The sequence below is a fragment of the Podarcis pityusensis genome, assembly GCF_964106645.2.
Source record: "Podarcis pityusensis genome assembly, chromosome: 10".
Taxonomy (NCBI): domain Eukaryota; kingdom Metazoa; phylum Chordata; class Lepidosauria; order Squamata; family Lacertidae; genus Podarcis; species Podarcis pityusensis.
This window is the reverse complement of record NC_138035.1, coordinates 32,321,152-32,339,925: the sequence shown is the minus strand read 5'-3', so window position 1 is coordinate 32,339,925 and position 18,774 is coordinate 32,321,152. Positions and strand designations below refer to the sequence as shown.

Genomic DNA, 18,774 nt, shown 5'->3' with positions numbered 1-18,774 from the left:
AGCCACCCTCCTCCTTCCTAGCTTCCTTCCTTCACAGAAAAACAACAAAATAACCAACTCACCTCCTCTGCTTGGGGATTCCCCCTACACCCCGCCTTGATAAATGCTATGATATTACTAGAGATATTATTAGAGCATTATTACGGTTAGTAATAATACTAGTAATTGCTATTTAATTACAGAAGGCAACATTCTGTTTCTAGAGCTGCTGCCGATACAGCTCCCTCCATGTGCCTCTTGGTCTTTTTTACTTTCATTTCCAGGTCTCTCCAGCTCAGTCTCACCAGCAAGCCAAAATGCTTCCTTGGGATCCCTCCAGGTCCTACAGTCCACTGCTTCATCGACACCACACACATAACACCAGCCTTCCTAGCAGAGATTTAGGCTGCAATCCTAATCTCATTTACCTGAGAATAAACCCCATTGAATTCCCTATGGCTTCCTTCTGAGTAGATATGGTTATAACTGCATTGCAATCTATGATGATAAACATCTGAGCAAGGATGTATACAGTGGTACTCCGGTTAAGTACTTAATTCATTCCTGAGGTCTGTTCTTAACCTGAAACTGTTCTTAACCTGAAGCACCACTTTAGCTAATGGGGCCTCCAGCTGCTGCCACGCCACCAGAGCACAATTTCTGTTCTCAACCTGAAGCAAAGTTCTTAACTATTTCTTGGTTAGCGGAGTCTGTAACCTGAAGCAACTGTAACCTGAAGTGTATGTAACCCGAGGTACCACTCTAACAATAAATGAGCGAAGGAAATAAACCAACAAAATATTTATTTTTATTTTTATTATTATTTATTATTATTATTATTATATTTGCAAATACACAGTTAAATGCTTAATCTACCTGTGGATTTCCCCCTTATTTCTCTCCCTAATTATTATTCTGTTAATCTGTTGTAAGTGTTCAGTTTCACTTGATTAAACAGGGTACTAGGTAATTGAGAGGCAAAAACAATGCAATTTTTTATTATGACAAAATACAGCAAAATAGCCCCATTGGCTATTATTTATAGATAAGCAATATGCGGGAGGCAGTGGAAGACAGGAGTGCTTGGCGTGCTCTGGTCCATGGGGTCACGAAGAGTTGGACACGACTAAACGACTAAACAACAACAACAACAAGCAATATGCTAATATGCTATTCCCAATGTCCAAGGCTGTGGGATTAGTTTGAGTCAAATTTAGAGGATATAACAATTAATTCCACCTTTCATGCCATGGTAGGGGATGGAGATGGAGAGAGCAGGTTTTGCAAGACCTTTCAGCAGCTTTCAGGACCATTAACCATAGGGACTGGGCCTTTGAGGCTCAGTCTCATTGCAGTTCTGATCCTTTCTAGAGGGCGGAACCAGAATTGTGTTAAGCAGTGGTGGCTGGTGCCCACTTGGGAATGGTAGAGCAAAAGGCAGGGAGCCAACAGTAGGTGGTGCAACAGCCAATGAGAAGCGAAGCCAACTAATTCTAATTTTGTCCTCCTTCCTGCTGAGTTCTAAAAGGATGGGACTGAGACTAAGGAGGAGGAAGCTGACAGCCATGGCCACTTCCTGCCCTGGTTGTGATTAAGAAGGTTGGCAGGTGTAAAAATTATTTAACAAAAGAAGAAGAAGGTTGGCAGGTGGGTGGGGTTAGCTGATGGACAGCTGAGGTTGGGCCACATTCATGCTAATGGAGCAGCCTCTACTGGTATTAAAGGACTTAGCACCTGTGCCGTAGAACAAAGTCCTTTAGTAGCTAGAAGTGCCTTTTACTGTACTTTGTTGCATGCTGATTTGTCATCTGGAGAAAGCCCCAGTTATATCTAAACTAGACTGCTATAATACACTACATATAAGGCTCTCTTTAAAGACAGTTCAGAATCTTCTGCTGATACAGATCACAGCTGCCAAGATGCTTGTAAGAGCCAAGTGTTGATATCATGTTACAAAAAAAAATCAGGGGTTGTCAGACTTCCTATCCCCAGGGCCAACTTAACATGGCTAAAAATTTTGGGGTGCACATACCACAAAATAGTATGGGGTGCTGTTGATAAATGAGGTTTCACTTGTCTGAAAATATTTTTAGTAAACTCTCATTTCTTCTGCCCTTCTCCTTTCATACTTAATTTGTATCATTGCCCCAAATTTCCAAATTCTTTAACCCCTCCTCTTCCTGCTCCTTTGATATTGTTTCCTTCCTCCTTCTGTAGCTTCTCTCATTCCCTTTTCCGCTACTCCCATTATTAATTAATATATTAATAATGACAACAATCAATAATCATTTCTCTCTCTCCTTAATTTCCATCATTGCTCCCTTTGATCAGGAGGGGCTTTCGTGGCTTGGTAATAAACCAGCCATGCAGGTAGGAGGACTTGTGTACTTGCTTATATAGCAAGTCGAGGGGTCAGGAATCACAGCACTAGGCCAAGGTGCTTATCATTTTCCTTTCCTTCAGCCCATCCATCCTTTTAACTTCATTCCATTACAGTATTCCATTTTTTTACACTTTGTTGGCCACTCTATCCATTGTCCTTTTCTTCTTTTGATCCTTCCCTCCTTTCTAGCTGTGCATAGTACAGTCTTCCCTCTCTCTTTGTCCAACTCCTATACATGCCTTTGCACTACTCATGCAAGGGAGTAGGTGCTTGTCCAACCAACAACTGGCATTTCAGTAAAGAATATTCCAGGCAATTTATCAACAGATAGTACCAGACTAAGGCTACAGTTCTAGACCCGCTTACTTGGGTAGTCATGTATAGAACTGTATTGTAAACTGCTTTATCCATCTATAAATGTGTATGAATAAAGAATTATCAGAGTAATATAATAACTAAGTCACCTGTAAAAGGTGATTACTTGCAGTGATAGATAGATGATGATGATGATGATGATGATGATAGATAGATAAAAAAATCAGAGTATATAAATAGAAGTCAAACTTTTGATAGTGTCCCAATGAGTAGAGACAACCAATTTTAGGAGTGAGTATAAAATAATGGATACTTAAAAATGGTTAGAGAATAAATGTTTAACCAGTCCAGTAACTGATGAGGAAGGTGTCAAATTAAACATATATTTATCAATTTTAATGGGAAAATTTTTTATCCTGTCCTTCACAGAGTTGACCACAGAGTTAGTCAACACTGAAATTGAGAGAGGAAAAAGAGGTAAATTCATGAAAAACAAGAACGCGTGAAGCCAGTCAACATAATAACTGGAGATGTTGTTATCCCCCAAATCAGAAGGAAAATCAACAAGCAATACTTTTTCTTGCTGATGATGGGTTTCCCCCCAGTTTTGTGGGCTGTTGAGTTTGCTCTGCTTAGTTTTATTTATGTCTCACTCTAGGGTATCTGGAGTGATTGAAAGGCAACCAATAAATTATTTTAATAAGGCAATAAACTGTGACGAATGAAATATGGAAAGTCCTGTTAACACTGGTGGGCTGCATATGTGGTACCTATCTGTATTTTGGATATAGCAGAATATTGCAGGCTTGGCCACATGTAGCATTTGCCACAGCAGTTTGTCTAGTGTGGCTATTAAAACATCATAAAGAGGGAAAGTGGACACAGATTTGTACCCTATTTGATTATGCTCATTTAAGTGTTTTTCTGCTCCACTTCTCCCCACTGGTGCCACGCAGATCTGCTACCAAGCTGCACTGTAGTCAGTTTCTACCTCTTTTTCATAGCAAACCAACCCACCTCACAAGGTCAGTGATGCAGGTCACATTAGTGTCTGTTGGGAAATGTAGGTGCAAGACTCCACAGCCCCACTATATAACCTTATTTTGATGCTGTAAATTGTTGAGTAAACATATGCCAAAAAAAAGGCTCTATCTGCACAATACATTTAAAGCAGTTTCACACCACTTTAAACAGTTATGGCTTCCTCCAAATAATCCTGGAAGCTGCAGTTTTTTAAGGGTGTTGAGAGAGTTGTTATGGACCCCTACTGCCCCCCCCCCAAGCTACAGTTCTCAGAGTTCCCTCCAAAGAGGGATTGATTGTTAAACCACTCTGGAAACTGTAGCTGCTACAAACTCTTAGCACCCTTCATAAACTACATTTCCCTGGATTCTTTTAGGTAAGCACTCAGGAAGTGCAGATGTTGGCCTCTGCTCTGTCTTCTCTCTGCAGGCGGACCAAATAAATTCTGACCTTCCTCGGAGAACCCGTGTCTGTCTTTATTGACTGGGGAAAACGCTGCAACACCATGACTGTTTAAAGTGATATGATACTGCTTTAAATGTATAGTTCAGATTGGGCCTAGTTCACAACACACTGAAGCAATAGTGTCGCTTTGTAAAAGTCTAAACTATACCCTCCAACACTTCTCCAATGAAAATTGGGACGTCCCATTCCATAATGATAATTTTACTTTTACATGTCTTCCTGGGTTGCCCCAGCCATTCTGGGCAGCTTCCAACATGTATAAAACATAAAAAAACATTAAAAACCTTTATACAGGATTGCCTTCAGGTGGCTCAGAGGTTGGATAACTCAAAACCCTCCAACATTTCTCCAATGAAAATAGGGACATCCTAAGGGAAAGTGGGACATTCCAGGATCAAATCAGAAATCAGGATGGCTTCTCTAAACCGGGAACGTCCCTGGCAAATAGGGACACTTGGGGGGGGGGTGTCTACTAGACCAGAGGATTTTCGGAACAAATTCTTCCCCCCCCCTCACCTTTTTCTAAACTAAAAAACTTCAAACGTTGTAATTTTTTCTCATAAAAGAGTTTCTTAAAGGTAGTTCTTAAAGGCACAGGAATTCTTCAAGAAAATAGGTAGCAGTCCTACTAAAAACAAAACAGAACCATATAATCGTATCCAAACCCGTTACACACGTCTGACCCGCCGCTCCAAGCAACAAAATAGTAGGGAACTCAGCCTCTTTCACTCCACCGCAAAGTTTTGTTTTTTAAAGGGGGAGCTCGAGGACACTTCTAGTTAAAAAAACTACAGCTCCCAGGATGCTTTGCGGCAAGGGGGGGAGTCGCGTCGTGCGACGCGAAATTGTGACCTCTCCCCTCCGTTTCGGCTCTCGCACTAACAATTGCCTGGGCGCCTTTAGGAGGAAGGAGGGGGCAAAGGGGAGGAGGAGGAGGGAGGCAGGCCGTGAAAGCCCCTTCCTGCGCAGGCGCGGAAGACCGGGAAGGCGAAGAGCGAATCACAGGGTAGGAAACAAAACTGCCGGCTTTCAAATCCTCCGCCTCCCATAACGCCATCGTCTTCGTAGGCTTGGGGCTGCGGTAGCGTCTGCAACGTGACAGGCTGGAACCCGGCGCTTTCGCAGGTAAGCGGCCGCCGGGTGGTCTCGCGCGAGGAGGGGCGGGAGTTGACGGGCTGGGTTTATTAGGCAGGCTCGCCGGTGAGAGGGCGCCGGGTGGGTTTGTTAGCGCCGCCTCCCCGCTTTCCGCCCCGGCCATGCCAGGCGCGGCGCGTGGTGGGAAAGGAGGAGGCACTTGCGCGTTGCCCCTCAAGATACACGTGTCCGTATCTTCCCACGGGACATACACCGTGCTCGGTTCGCCCGGCGGAGACGTGGATCCAAACCTCCCCACTAGGAGTGCTTTTTTTACCAGCCCAAAACTCTCGGCCCCTTCCCTGTATGACGTCACGCCCTCGTTGGCAGTTTTAGGGCCCACTCGGGTGAGCTTGTTGTGTAATTTTGTTGTGCTGTTGCGTTTGTGCGAAGCCTGTGCATTACGGAGCGAGGGACTCGAGTCACCTCTTTGCTCACCTTCTCTCAGTTACACTTACTTTTTTAAAGTGAGCATCTGCATGGGAGGCTGCTTACGTAGAATAGCGAGGAAGCAGACGGAACTGAGTCAATGAAGGCGAGCGGTGTGTCTAGATTGGCTGAGCGATGCTCGATGACTGAAATAGCTTGCAACATGAGGAAATACGTCAGCTTCACGCATTTTCCTTTTGCTTCAGGAGTAGGGTGATAAAGGCAGAAAAACAAAAGGTTTTAAATAGGACCTTTGTTTGGGAAATGATTATTCTAATGGAAACAAGTTGACAGTCTCTTGACCTGTGTAACAAACCACTAGTCAATAATAATATTGAAGCGTTTTGGAACCGAAGAGATTATAATAATGTGCCTTTAGCAGCACTGATAGTCACTACAGGAGTAGTCAAAACAGGAGTGGAAAATTAAATACATTTTATGTATTTTATTTTTTTAAAATGTCTTGTCTTCTACAGAGAACTAGCAATACAGTATCATTAACGGGGAAATCAAGTTAAAGTATGACAAGAAAAAAATGAGTTAGAAAGCTTGATAGTCATAGAGACATTGCCAAAAAGCTAACTTTCTCCCCACCCCAACTACACTTTTGATAGTGGTGAAATGTGAAGCCGAGTGGATGGGGGAGGGAGTGATCTTTTTAAATATCATGGTCTCAAATAGTGCAGAACTGAACTGGAAACCCGTGATGAGAAGCCCATAGGTAGGACATAAGCACAACAACACACTGCCATTCCTTTTCCCTGGCATATTCACAAGCATACTTTCTTCAGTACTGGAGATAGAATATTGCTATTGTGACAAGTAGCCACTGATGACCTTATCTTCAATGTATTTATGTAATACCTTTCAAAGTCAAACAAATTGGCATCAGTCACTACATAGTGAATCCATAGTTTAGCTATGATGTGTTTGAAGAAGTACTTCCTTTGGCCTGTCCTGAATTTTCCATCATTCAGCTTCTTTGGATGATCCTAGGTTCTAAAGAAAAGGACAACAGACTCCATCCACTAAATAAATCCATGCTGTGTGTAATTTTATACCAGTATATTGTTACAAAAGTCCAGTGCCTGCCTCTCTCACTGCCAAGTGGTGGCAAGAGCCCATGGGGTCACAGGGACACACACAGGGTCTTTGTCCCTTTGGAGAATAGAAGACACGGCAGAGACTGTTGGGCTTTAAAAAAATATGGTTTATTTGCACCTTCGGACTGCATGGTGGGAGTCCAGATCTTACAGCAGGCATCCCCAAACTCGTCCCTCCAGCTGTTTTGGGACTACAATTCCCATCATCCCTGACCACTGGTCCTGTTAGCTAGGGATGATGGGAGTTGTAGTCCCAAACCAGCTGGAGGGACGAGTTGGGGGATGCCTGTCTTACAGCATGGCCAATGGCATTGTAGGCAACCTTTCCTCTCTCCCTGGCCAAGATGGATCTCTCCCCCGCTCTTCCTCCTCATTCCTCCCAGAAACCTCTGCTCAGAAGCACACCCCATCAGCTTGACAACCCTTCAAATCAGACCCCTGTCTCTGTTCACACCTGGCAGGAGGAGTTCTCCTGCCAGTTGCCCTAGCTTGGCCAGGCTGGTTTGCATAAGCCAGCCCAGGAGTTTCCTCAATTCATTCAATTTATTCATTCCTAGGGTTTAGACAGGAACCCCCCCCCCCCCACAGATCTATACCATCATGTCCCCTTTCAGCTTTTCCTCCTCCTAAACTAAAGAGCCTAAAGAGCCTCTTTCCTCAGAGAGGAGTTACTGCAGTCCATTGACCATTTGGTTGCCCATTACAGAATATTTTCCAGTCCTACAATATCCTTTTCAAGGTGGAAGATAGGCCCTGGCCAAAACTCTAGCTGCAGCGTTTTGTACCAGTTGAAGTTTTCAAACAGTTTTCAGAGACGGTCGACATAAAGTGCCGTATGTTAACTTTGCCTAGAAGTGAAAAAGGCATGACAGTGAGGAGAACTGTTTTCTCCTGGTAAGAGTACAGCTAGTGCATCAAGCTGAAGCCGCACAAAGCAGTCCTGTCCACTGCTACTAAATGGATCTCCAAGAGCAAAGCTGGATCCAGAAGAGCTCCCAAATTGTGAACCTGCTCCTTTATGAAGAGTTGAACCTTGTCCAGAACAGACTTTACACCTAACCCTGGATTGGGTCTCCTGATCAACAGCACATCTGTCTTATCTGAATTGAATCTGAATTTATTAGCCCACATCCAGTCGCTCCTTAAATTCAAGCAGTGATTCAAGATCTTCCGCAACCTCTCTAGAATCAAATGGGAAAGAGAAAATTGGGTGTCCTTACCATGCTTATTGGTTTGTTTATTTTTATTTATTTCATAAAATTTATACATCACTTGATTGTGAAAATATAAAAGCCCACCTCAAAGTGGTTGTGCTAACACCACACTCCAGATCTCTAGAGCTTCTCTCCCACAGGTTTATGTCAGAGTTGAATAGCATGGATCATAAGATGAAGCCTTGTGGAACTCTTGAGGGACCAAGAAAAAGGCCCTGGGGTGAAAGTACCGGTAGATAGCTCAATGAAAATGTCAACCCAGTGTGCAGTGGCTATGAAAAAGGTGATTTCAATGTTAGGAAAAATTAGGAAGGGAATTAAAATAAAACTGCCAATATCATAACACCATTATACAAACCTATGGTGTAACCATATTTGGAATACTGTATACAGTTCTGGTTGCCTCACTTCAAAAAGGATATTGTAGATTTGGAAAAGGCTCAGAAAAGGGCAACCAAAATGATCAAGGAGATGGAGAGACTTCCCTAGGAATCAATGTTGATTATGACAGATGCTTAGTATATTATTTAAGTATACAGGAAGATTTGTGTGCTGGATCAGTCTTTTAACAATTGGCATTCCGTGTGTTATGTGGCATACTGACTCAATTTAAAATTGAAATATCATGCTCAAGCAACATTTTAAATAAGAATTTGGATTGAAATGGGGGGGGGGGAGAGAGGTAGTTAACAAAATATTAATTCCAAGAGATATAATTAGGCCTGTAGATAAATGTGACACCTCTTGTTTAAAAATAGCATGAAGGTAATCTTCATTTTAGAAGGTGGCAAACAGATGCAGTGCTGTGGACATGAGTTTTGGTGTTGAGATAAGGAACAAGTGGCTATTCCTTCCTATCTAAAAAAGTGATATTAATATAGAAAAGTAATAGGTTTGCTTTGCTTACTTTGGACCGCTAAACCACACATTCCACATTTTCTGGTTTTGTGGCTTGCACAGTTCTAACTGTTGCAGACCATGTCATCTTTGGTGCCAATTTCTACATCTGTGCTTAGAAATTAATATAAAATAAATTATTTTAGGGTAGCTTCCTTCCCTGCTCCATGATAAAGTGGACTTTTAAAATTACCCAACATGGTCAAATTGCCAGGAAACATAGCAACAAGTGATTTTATTACGTAATTGGGGGTTTCACAGTACTTGAAGGAAGTGTGTGTGAATCTGAGTTTATGATATAGTTTATCTCTGTAGATCATGGACTAAGTATAAGATTGAAATGAGACCCTCCATGATGAACTCCATGGTAACCTGACACAAGCCTTACTCCAGCACCCTGAAATCAGGAATATCCTGAGTTCTCTCTCTCTCTCTCTCACACACACACACCTGATTTTAAGGATTAACCCAGGCAAATTTAGTTGTCAGGTACAGGATACTCAGCTCCTCAGTGAGATCCATCTACACAATGATAAGGTGATGTAAAGGTTCAGGTAATTGCTCACTGTGACAAATCTTTCACCTTTTTGTTCAACAGACAGGAACAGGATGACCAAAGATGAGAACTAGGCAGGAAATTCCAGAAGTAACTATGGAAATTATAGAAACCACTCATTTCACAACCCCCTCCCTTCTCCACTGGCATGCCTTGGCAAAAAAGGTATTAAAAAACCATTAGATGCAAAGGTTAGTTAGCTCTCACAGCTCCAACAGGACAGCACTTAACCCAGCGATCCCTAGGACTTTGCACACGTCTGCTTCACTTTAAGGGCATGTATACTTTCCTCTCTCTCCCCTCCTTCTAGTGTGGGTTTATAGCAAAATTGTCATGCCCTTGCTCCTGTGGGCCTTTAGAATAGTTGGGGAATCTTACTCTTTCATCAAAGTGTATACATATTGTCATTTGCTACCTGCTTAGACTGTAACTTTGCCGTCTAAAGCAGCATTTTTATATAGTTTGTCACCCCTGCATTATATAATAAACCAAGCTTCTTTATTTCTTTGTGTAAGAGCTTCTTGTAGGCATAAGACTAAGGGTTAACACACATCCATGACAAGCGCACCTCGTAACTCCAGCAAAAGATCCTAAACCTCTCAGCAGTGTGTATATGAACATACATGAATGCTGGTGGTCCACATGAAAGTCCAGGTAGCACACATTGTAACATGGTGTCAGTTGGATGTTGATTCTGGGAGCCCAGCTTCCGTGGTTCTTGCTGACTTGCAGGGGCTTGTATCTTACAGTAAACTGTGTTTACCATTGATGGTCCTGAACTATGAGATGTGTGTCTCCAATATAGCCTTCGTTGCCCATGCCACATTCTACATAGACACTGTTTTTATTGTTGTAAGTCACTTTGAGACACCTTAGTGCAAAAATGTGACAAATAATGATGATAGGAAACCAGTGCCCTTAAGTAGGGAGAAACAAACTTGGGAATGGCTGCTAATCTGTGTCATCTAGCTTTGGCTCCTTTTCATTTCCATTAAAATCCATAGTGTTGAATAGTCAAGCTGTGTATGTAACATTTGGGCCGTATCAGAGTTCCTTGTTAGTGGCTGGGATTGAACCCAGCCAGAGTATGTGGTCAGAGAAATGCTTCCTTCCTCCTCCAGATACTGCTAATGAGAGAAAGCGTAGGCAGGTGTTATAATGAGGAATCTGATTGCCTATATTTCAAACTTGTCTTTTCCCCAACTTCCCCATTGGAGCTTTTCCTCGCTCAGGCTTTGCTAGGTGCGCAGAAATCAGGAACAGGACTTCAGAAAATCAACATTTTGTGAATGAGTGTGCAGCTGACTTTTTAAAATTATGGATATAGCTATTTGGGTTCTGCTAGGTGATGAATATTGCCCTTCTACTAATTTGAATTTGACATGCTTGCCCCAGTTTATCATCAGCCTCATGCAAATAATCCTTTCCTGAAATGTGCTGATGCCGAATATTAAACCAAACTGCATTATTTATGTGGAACTTAGCAGAAGCACGGCGGTACACACTAGCAAACTATGCTTTGTAGCCTCTTTTCAATAGCTGTTTCCTAATCCACAGCTCTTAGAACTGGCATGTGGTGACTTGGGTAAATTATTGTTCTTTTATTTTTGCCTGCATGTGACAGGGCTTGTTTGCTATCCTCGCAGGCAGTTTTCACCCCAGTGTTAGCCTGTTCTGACCTCTTTTCTCGTGGCATATAATATAAGGTAGGCAAAGATTATTAGTCTACTGAAATAGTTGTTTTGCAGGAGGTTGTGTGATGGTTTAACCCTTTGCTTCCCTGCCTTGACTGTTTCATTTTCTCCATGAGCACTTAAGGGGTTAAGCCTTGAAAGCAGTTATCTATCAAACAAAAAGTTCTTCATATAATTGAACAGCATGCTTTTACCCCATTGATGGTATATGCTTTCTCTCCTCTTTTTCAGCACCCTTCCCAACTGGTAATCAGTAAAGGTTGACACAATCCCAAAAAAATGGCATCAGAAGACATTTCTAAGCTGGCAGAGTCCTTAGCTAAAACTCAGGTGGGCGGAGGGCAGCTGAGCTTCAAAGGCAAGAGTCTGAAACTCAATACCGCAGAAGATGGTAAGAGGAATAGCACTGCTTTGAATGTTTTCCCAGCATTAGATCCTGGAAAAGTCTGGCCTGATCAAATATATGTCCCCCCTCCCTTTAATCTTTCTAAAATGGCGGATTTGCAGGAAACCCAATCCTTCCCTGATTTTGGATTCTGAATTGCAGGATGAATGTGTATCTGTGCTTCACAGGCAAACTCTTTCTGGTGGTTCCTCTAGAGACCCAAACAAGGAGAATGATTTCAGGAGAGATTCTCCAACCGCCCTTAGTACATACCTAGGCTGCACACACACCCCTTTCTCCAAGTATTTTTTTAAAAAATAAAAATGCACAACTGGTACTGTTAGCACTGTTAGATCTCAGTTTTGGCAGCAAGTAATATCCTGCTTATTCTGTGCAGCTGAAGAGGTGATTAAAGAGATTGAGGAGTTCGATGGCCTGGAAGCACTACGCCTCGAAGGCAACACTGTGGGGGTGGAGGCAGCAAAGGTCATTGCCAAGGCTCTGGAGAAGAAATCTCAGCTCAAGGTGAGCATTTCAGTGGATGATGGACAGTGGAAAACCCATTATTTTGCAACTTGAATTCATTGTCTGCTTGACTAGCAGATAAAACAGGCCCAGGGAGATCTGTGACATTCACAAACATAAGGAAAAAAATCAAAACTGTCTTAGCAATTTAGAATTATAAGTGGCATTCACCACTGTGCTTCCTGTGATTGACTCTGTTGGTAAGTGAACCTGTGGGTCTCCAGATGTTGGACTCCCAACTCCTATCATCCCCAGCTAGCCTGGCCAGCGCTCAGGGATGCTGGGAGCTGTATTCTGCCATGATTTGGAGGGACACAGGCTCCCCACTCTTGATTTAAGGAAAAGTTTGAATTGGTGGAGCAAATACTGGTTGAAACCATTGTTCAAGCAAAGTTTACTATTTTTGCAGAGAACAAAATGAAATATGCTAGGTCTTGCAGTAGCAGTTATGAATTCTTCAGCCATTCTCTCTCCTGCCCTCAACCCTCTGACTACAAAACAACCGTCTGACTATTTTTTGGGTGGGGTGGTGATTGCATAGATAGGCCCTATTTTTTTAAAAAAAACATTGCTTCTTGCCTTCCTTGTGAACTCTGAAGTAGCAGTGCTTCGGCTGTAGTTACTAAGCTTGTGTGTGTATGTGGTAAGATTTTAAATTGGTGTGTAAGATTATACTGGATATTTTAGCAAATTGCCACTCTGCATGCCTCCTTTGGAGCATGGTAATTTTATTTATTTCACAAAATTTATATACCACTTGATTGCAAGCAACAACAACCCTCAAAGCAGTTTCCCAGAGGAATAAAGCAATGAAACTACCAGTAAAAAAACAGTTGAAGACAAATGTTTTAAACATTTAATGAATAATTAAAACCAACAATAAGGATTAGTTTACCAAATTTCTAATCTGTATGTATTATTGCTATGTGCTGTCAAAAACCTGTTATTATAAAAAGCTACTCTTGATCAAAACATTTGATATAAAGCCTGTGTAGCTCTCCATTATGCACGCCAAGTAAGTGAGTACAAATACTTGGACTAATCATGGTAGATTACAATGTACTTTTATTTTTAAGCATGTATATGATATATATATATATATATATATATATGTCTTATTTTAGAGATGTCATTGGAGTGATATGTTCACCGGGAGACTACGATCTGAAATTCCCCCTGCTCTGGTAAGTGTAAGACTAGGTCGCTAATATTACTAAATGCCATTTTCATTATTTCTTATCATGATATTTTTCTGAGGCTAAAGTGTAGGAATGGCTTTCTGAGCTTGTTGATCAACAGTGGGAGCAATATACTGTTTCTGTTACAGGGACTTTATGGCAAAGGTGGGGAAGCTTTTTCAGCCCAAGCTTTATTACCCTTTCCGAGGGCCACATGCCAGTGGTAGGTAGAGGCAGAGGCAAAAGTGGGTGGGGCATTAAAGTTAAAAATTACCTTTGTTCAGTAGGCTAGTTTCTGCACACAGTCGTGCACACCTTGCTATCCTCTATCCATGCAACCAAGAGGCACTGTCAGAGTTCAAGGACACACTCATTCCAGGCAAAACCACTTGGGCTGCAAAGCAGAGCCAGTCAAGAGTGTGGCCTGAGGAGAATTTCGAGGGTCTTAGGTTCCCCACCCCTGCTTCAGATAGAGACAGGGATGTGATTAATGAATGACCAAAAGGAAGATTAAGAAGAGTTGTAATTTTAAGCTTTGAAATGAGTTGTAGATTAATTGCCAAGAGAGATCTCTGTTGGGCAGAAATTGAGTAATGATGGAATCTGTATTATAATGGTAACAGTTTAATAAAACATTAGGGCATTATAAGGAGGACAGAGTGTCATCACTGACTGTTTCCTCTGTCCTCTTTGCTCGGTGTCACAACATATCTGTTGCTGGAGAAAAGGCCAGGGGGAAACAGAAACACAGCATCCAGGTAGATGGGTGTGACTTGCTCATCCCAGCTGCTTGTGTTGCCCCTCCTTGGCACAGGCATGGCACATAGGACAGCTGCCTCCCTACCTGCAACTTCTCCATTTTATGAACGAGAAGGAGCCTCTCAAGGCTGCTAGCTGGTGATGGGTGAAAAGAGGCGGCAAGAAATGGCTGCAGGGCGGATCTCTGTCTTCTGCAGTAGACGGGGGCATTGTGTCAAATTTACCTTTTGTTCATCTTTCAGATCGCACTTGGAGAGGCCATTGTTTCTGCTGGCTGCCAGCTTACAGAGCTGGATCTGAGTGACAATGCCTTTGGACCAGATGGAGTGCGTGGGTTTGAGGCACTTCTGAAAAGCCCTGCCTGTTTCACCCTGCAGGAGCTCAAGCTAAACAATTGTGGCATGGGCATTGGTGGTGGCAAGGTAAGGGCATTTCCTGGGTGGGGAATCCAGTCTTCACAGCAGGGTGAAACCTGGAACCCCCACTATTGGGGCTTCCTGCCTATCCATCATGTGATGTCACCATGATGCCACATTTCCCCCTTAACGTGGAACTTGAATGCAAGTGGTACTGCAAAGGGAAGATCCCAATGGGGTTGTGTGAAGTCACTTCCTGTCAGTTGATTGACACTGTCTTCAAACCCTATTTCTGACAAGTGTTGACTATTCAGAAACTTTGATTTAGAGCTCTTGAGTAGAACCAGTTCCAGAAGGGCTTCTGTTTGCCAACAAGTTTTTTATTGCTTCAGATTGTTGTCTGCATTAAAATCTCTACAAGCTGAACAGGGTGGGCAGGCTTCTCTTTTTCTAGTAAAAAAAAGTCTAATGTTTGACGGATATTTTTTAAAATATCTAAAGCGTTCCTCTGCCTGCCATAGAAGGGTTTGTTTTTTTTGAGAGGGATGGGAGAGCCAAGACCCTAATTTGGGGACCTGTGTCCTTATCTCACACACATGGAAATCTGAGTTGAGGACACACAACAGAGTCATCTTACTAACCTACATTCCCCTCATGATATTATTGCTGGGAATAGCCTTCAGTGGTGTGTAATATTTTCTGCAGAGTGCCTGCATTATGTATGTATGTATGTACGTACGTATGTATGCATGTATAGGAAGTGGTAGCTTAAATGTGTGCCTTATAGGAATGGAATCCCTCAGGCCAAAATGACATTATAGTAGCATAAACAGTCTGGTATTATTATTATTTTAGATCTTGGCTGCAGCTTTGAAAGAGTGTCACAGGAAATCAAGTGTTCAAGGCAAGCCTTTGGCTCTGAAAGTATTTGTGGCTGGCAGGAACCGCCTGGAAAATGATGGTGCAACTGCTCTTGCTGAGGCATTCAGTGTAAGTACAAAAAGCAGGACTTTGAGACAGGAAGTTTGCCCTGACATTTGTTGCATGGGAAGGGATGCTCTTAGCCATTGGTGTTAATGAACATGCATATTCTTCCTCCAAAGTGTGTTGTGGTGCCCTTTAAAAAAATGAATTCATTTTGCTACAATGCTGCTATCTCCTGCATTTAATGGTATTAGTAGTGGTCAAGTTCGTTGCAGCATCAGAAAAGGCTATTTGAGGCAGCCTAAGTCACCTCTGTTGATACTGCTGCAAGAAGCGGCTTGCCAGGTAGAGTGGCACCACTGTGCTAGCTTGCCAGGAAATGGGTGCTCTTGCTTATCAGGAGGGGCAGACTGGAAAGGAGGTTGATGCGGAGCAAACACACTGGCAGAGCCAATCTAGGGTTCCTGCTGGTGCTTTTGCACCACATTGACCTCCCTGCTCCATTGGCCCTCCCTCCTGGTAAGCAACAGCAACTCACCTGCAGTATTTCTCAGTTGGTGGGCCAGGGACTACTAGTGGACTGCATTCCACTTTTAGGTGGGCCTCAATTCTTCTTACTCACCCACCCTGCATTCTGGCTGTGCTGCAGAATTTTTGTTGGACTAATGCCAGCACCAGAAACTTGCCACATGCAGAGTAAAAGTGGCTGGGAGAAGAAGTGTGGAGGAAAGAGAGATGATTTCACGCTGAAGAGAAAGAGCAAGAGGAGGTGTTGAACTAAATTAGAAAGAGAGACAAAAACTAATATTTTAAAAAGTAAATCAAGCAGGATGAGTAAGCAATGGGACAAGAAAGGAAAGTTGTTCTGGGTTTCAACATTCTGGAATCAGGAATGTGCTTAGGCTTTTCGTTATTCAAATTAGCCAATCATTTTTGATTGCTAAATAGTATACAAAGGGTTCAGACAGAATACCCCAAAACAATTGTGGAAGATGGAGAGAAAAGGATCTGAGAACACCACTCTCCTAGAATGACATGAACTTTATTTGCTTTACATTCTGTTTTTGCCCCTTCAGGCTATTGGGACTCTGGAAGAAGTTCACATGCCACAAAATGGAATCAACCATCCAGGAATTACAGCCTTAGCTGAGGCTTTTGCTGTCAATCCCTTGCTGAGGGTGATCAACCTGAACGATAACACTTTTACAGAGAAGGGAGCTGTGGCTATGGCAGAGGTGAGCTCCTTTCACTTAAAATTAATCCCTCTTGATTCTAACAGTGACTTGGGCCAGGAAATCCCGAGAAAGTGGGGGGGGGACACTTTCCTTAGGATTAAGTTGGTCTTGTGTGGTCTTGCATGGTCAAATAGAATAGTGAGTGGAATAATGTTCTCTATTCCATTCAGACCCTCAAGAAACTCAGACAAGTGGAAGTGATCAACTTTGGTGACTGCCTAGTACGTTCCAAGGGTGCTGTTGCCATTGCTGAAGCTGTTAATGAAGGACTCCATAAATTAAAGGTATTGGCTACAACTTAAATCTTTCAGGATACTGTATTTTGTTAAGCTGCTTGGGAGAAATCTGAGTGATTGAGATTTCAAATAGGAAATCCTTTTTTTTTTTTCTTTCTTTCTTTTTTTTTGGTCCATCTCCCCATACCATTTAATTCAAAAAACCCTGAAATAGGGATTGACAAAATACATGACTACTCATTTTCATGCCTATGGCTGAGATCCATCTTAAAGCTAAAGGCACCATTATGAATTGATGCCAAAACATAGCCACTAAGCATGAATATATTACAAGCCACTTGGCGTGATGGAAGAATGACATTTATTCTGTTTGAGAGAAATGTAAGTGTTTTCCATCCATTTAATATGAAATTTGGCTTAGAGGTAGTGTACTGAATCTAAAACTACAAAGAGTCAACATAAACCTTCATCTAGGATTTATTTCTGTGATTCTTAAAAAGGAAACCAAGCACTATTTGCCATCTCTTAAACAAGGTTATTCATAATTCAGTCATTTCTCCCCTAACCTCATCACCTCAACCTCAACCTTTTTAATGAAGCTTTTTTTGGATTCCTGATTTGGTACTTTGTAATGTGAATTGTAGACATACCTGGCTTGAACATGCAAAATATATGTCTGTTTTTAAAAAATATTCCTCTAAAACCATAGCTTCTGTCTGTTTAGGAACTCAACTTGTCTTTCTGTGAAATCAAGCGAGACGCTGCTCTAATTATTGCTGAGGCTACTGAGGACAAGTCGGAGCTACAGAAGCTGGATCTCAATGGTATGAGGCTTATGATGTCAGTGTCAAAAATGTTTTACTAGAAATCTGTAGCTGGATAATTGCCTGGTTCATTCAGGTCGGCATGTGAATACTGTATGCCACAGTTCCCTCTCTTCCCCAACCTTCTGTTTAACCCAACCTTCCCATAGGTTCTTGGTCCATTGCCCACCCCACACACTTGTTTCTCCAATCCTGTCTCTGGGATTCCCGTCCTTTAGCTTCCCTAACTAATTGAATCTCATATCACTTGGCCGTGCAATGCTACTGTAGTTCCTAGAGCCTGTGCAGGGTCTTAGTCCTAGCCAAAGTGATTTTCTCTCCCAGAAGATGGATAGGAAACATTCTGACATATTGCTCTCTGAGCATATATTGTTAGGATCGTCCTACTCGCTTGTAGGACCCTGGCAGAGTCACATGCCTGACTGGCATGTTCTCTGCCTCCTGGTCGGTCATTCGGGAGCTTCAAAAGCTTTCTCCAGCCTGAACATCACAGCGACTGATACCAAAAGGCATTAGCACGCTTTAGGATCCTGCAGAGTGTTAGCAGTTTACGTAACAGAACTCAGTAGCACAGCATTTTGGCTAATCTACTTTATTTACATATAATACACTTGGAGCATTCTGACTTAGCTCCTTCCTCTTTCTCACCAGACAGCAAAGAGAGAGAACAAAGGACAATATTCCCACATCACGGAACGCAGTAACACAAAACTTCCTTTCTCCGTCAATTCCCACATTGTGGAATGAAAACATACACCGTCATGTGATAGACAACAATCCCATGACTGCAAACACGGAGCAAGAACCCAGCATATATAACGTTCATGAATATTCTATATCACCACTACAATTTAGCCATTTTGTGTCAGAGACTTCACTACCAAAGTACAATATACTTGCTTTTTAAACACTCTTCCACATAGACCCAGCAAACCCAACTGAAGTGGCATTTCCTTCAGAGCACGTCCCATGATTGGGCATTTAAATATTAAAGTTGTTCATATAAAGATAATACTGAAGCAATAACTGTTTCATTCCCAACAGTTTGTATTGCTAAACAAATGCCTTTATGGCAGCTGTAGAGTTTTTGTTGGGTGCATGTGGCACAAGAAGCTCAGTCAAGTAGTTAAGCTCACAACAGAAAACAGCTGTTTAGCAGA

General features: G+C 42.3%; 2 protein-coding genes across 4 annotated transcripts in view; one reads left to right on the top strand and one right to left on the bottom strand.

Annotated features, from left to right (window-relative positions):
* ZC3H7B (zinc finger CCCH-type containing 7B) overlaps nucleotides 1–4,907 on the bottom strand; it is a 50,853-nt gene extending 45,946 nt beyond the window's left edge. For 2 of the 3 annotated variants that reach the window (XM_080971364.1, XM_080971367.1), the window contains exon 1: nucleotides 63–238. The gene's annotated coding sequence lies outside the window, so the exon portion shown is untranslated. Of the gene's footprint in view, nucleotides 1–62; nucleotides 239–4,841 lie in introns of those variants that run through there. The other variant, XM_080971365.1, reaches the window with a different exon arrangement.
* A 207-nt stretch (nucleotides 4,908–5,114) lies between these two features.
* Nucleotides 5,115–18,774, top strand: part of RANGAP1 (Ran GTPase activating protein 1) — a 22,546-nt gene continuing 8,886 nt past the window's right edge. Inside the window, exons 1-9 of the mRNA XM_080971392.1 lie at nucleotides 5,115–5,290; nucleotides 11,424–11,583; nucleotides 11,975–12,102; nucleotides 13,227–13,286; nucleotides 14,282–14,461; nucleotides 15,251–15,385; nucleotides 16,396–16,554; nucleotides 16,725–16,838; nucleotides 17,515–17,614. Coding sequence (XP_080827518.1) covers nucleotides 11,472–11,583; nucleotides 11,975–12,102; nucleotides 13,227–13,286; nucleotides 14,282–14,461; nucleotides 15,251–15,385; nucleotides 16,396–16,554; nucleotides 16,725–16,838; nucleotides 17,515–17,614 — 988 coding nt within the window. The 5' untranslated portion in view covers nucleotides 5,115–5,290; nucleotides 11,424–11,471. The remainder of the gene's footprint in view (nucleotides 5,291–11,423; nucleotides 11,584–11,974; nucleotides 12,103–13,226; nucleotides 13,287–14,281; nucleotides 14,462–15,250; nucleotides 15,386–16,395; nucleotides 16,555–16,724; nucleotides 16,839–17,514; nucleotides 17,615–18,774) is intronic.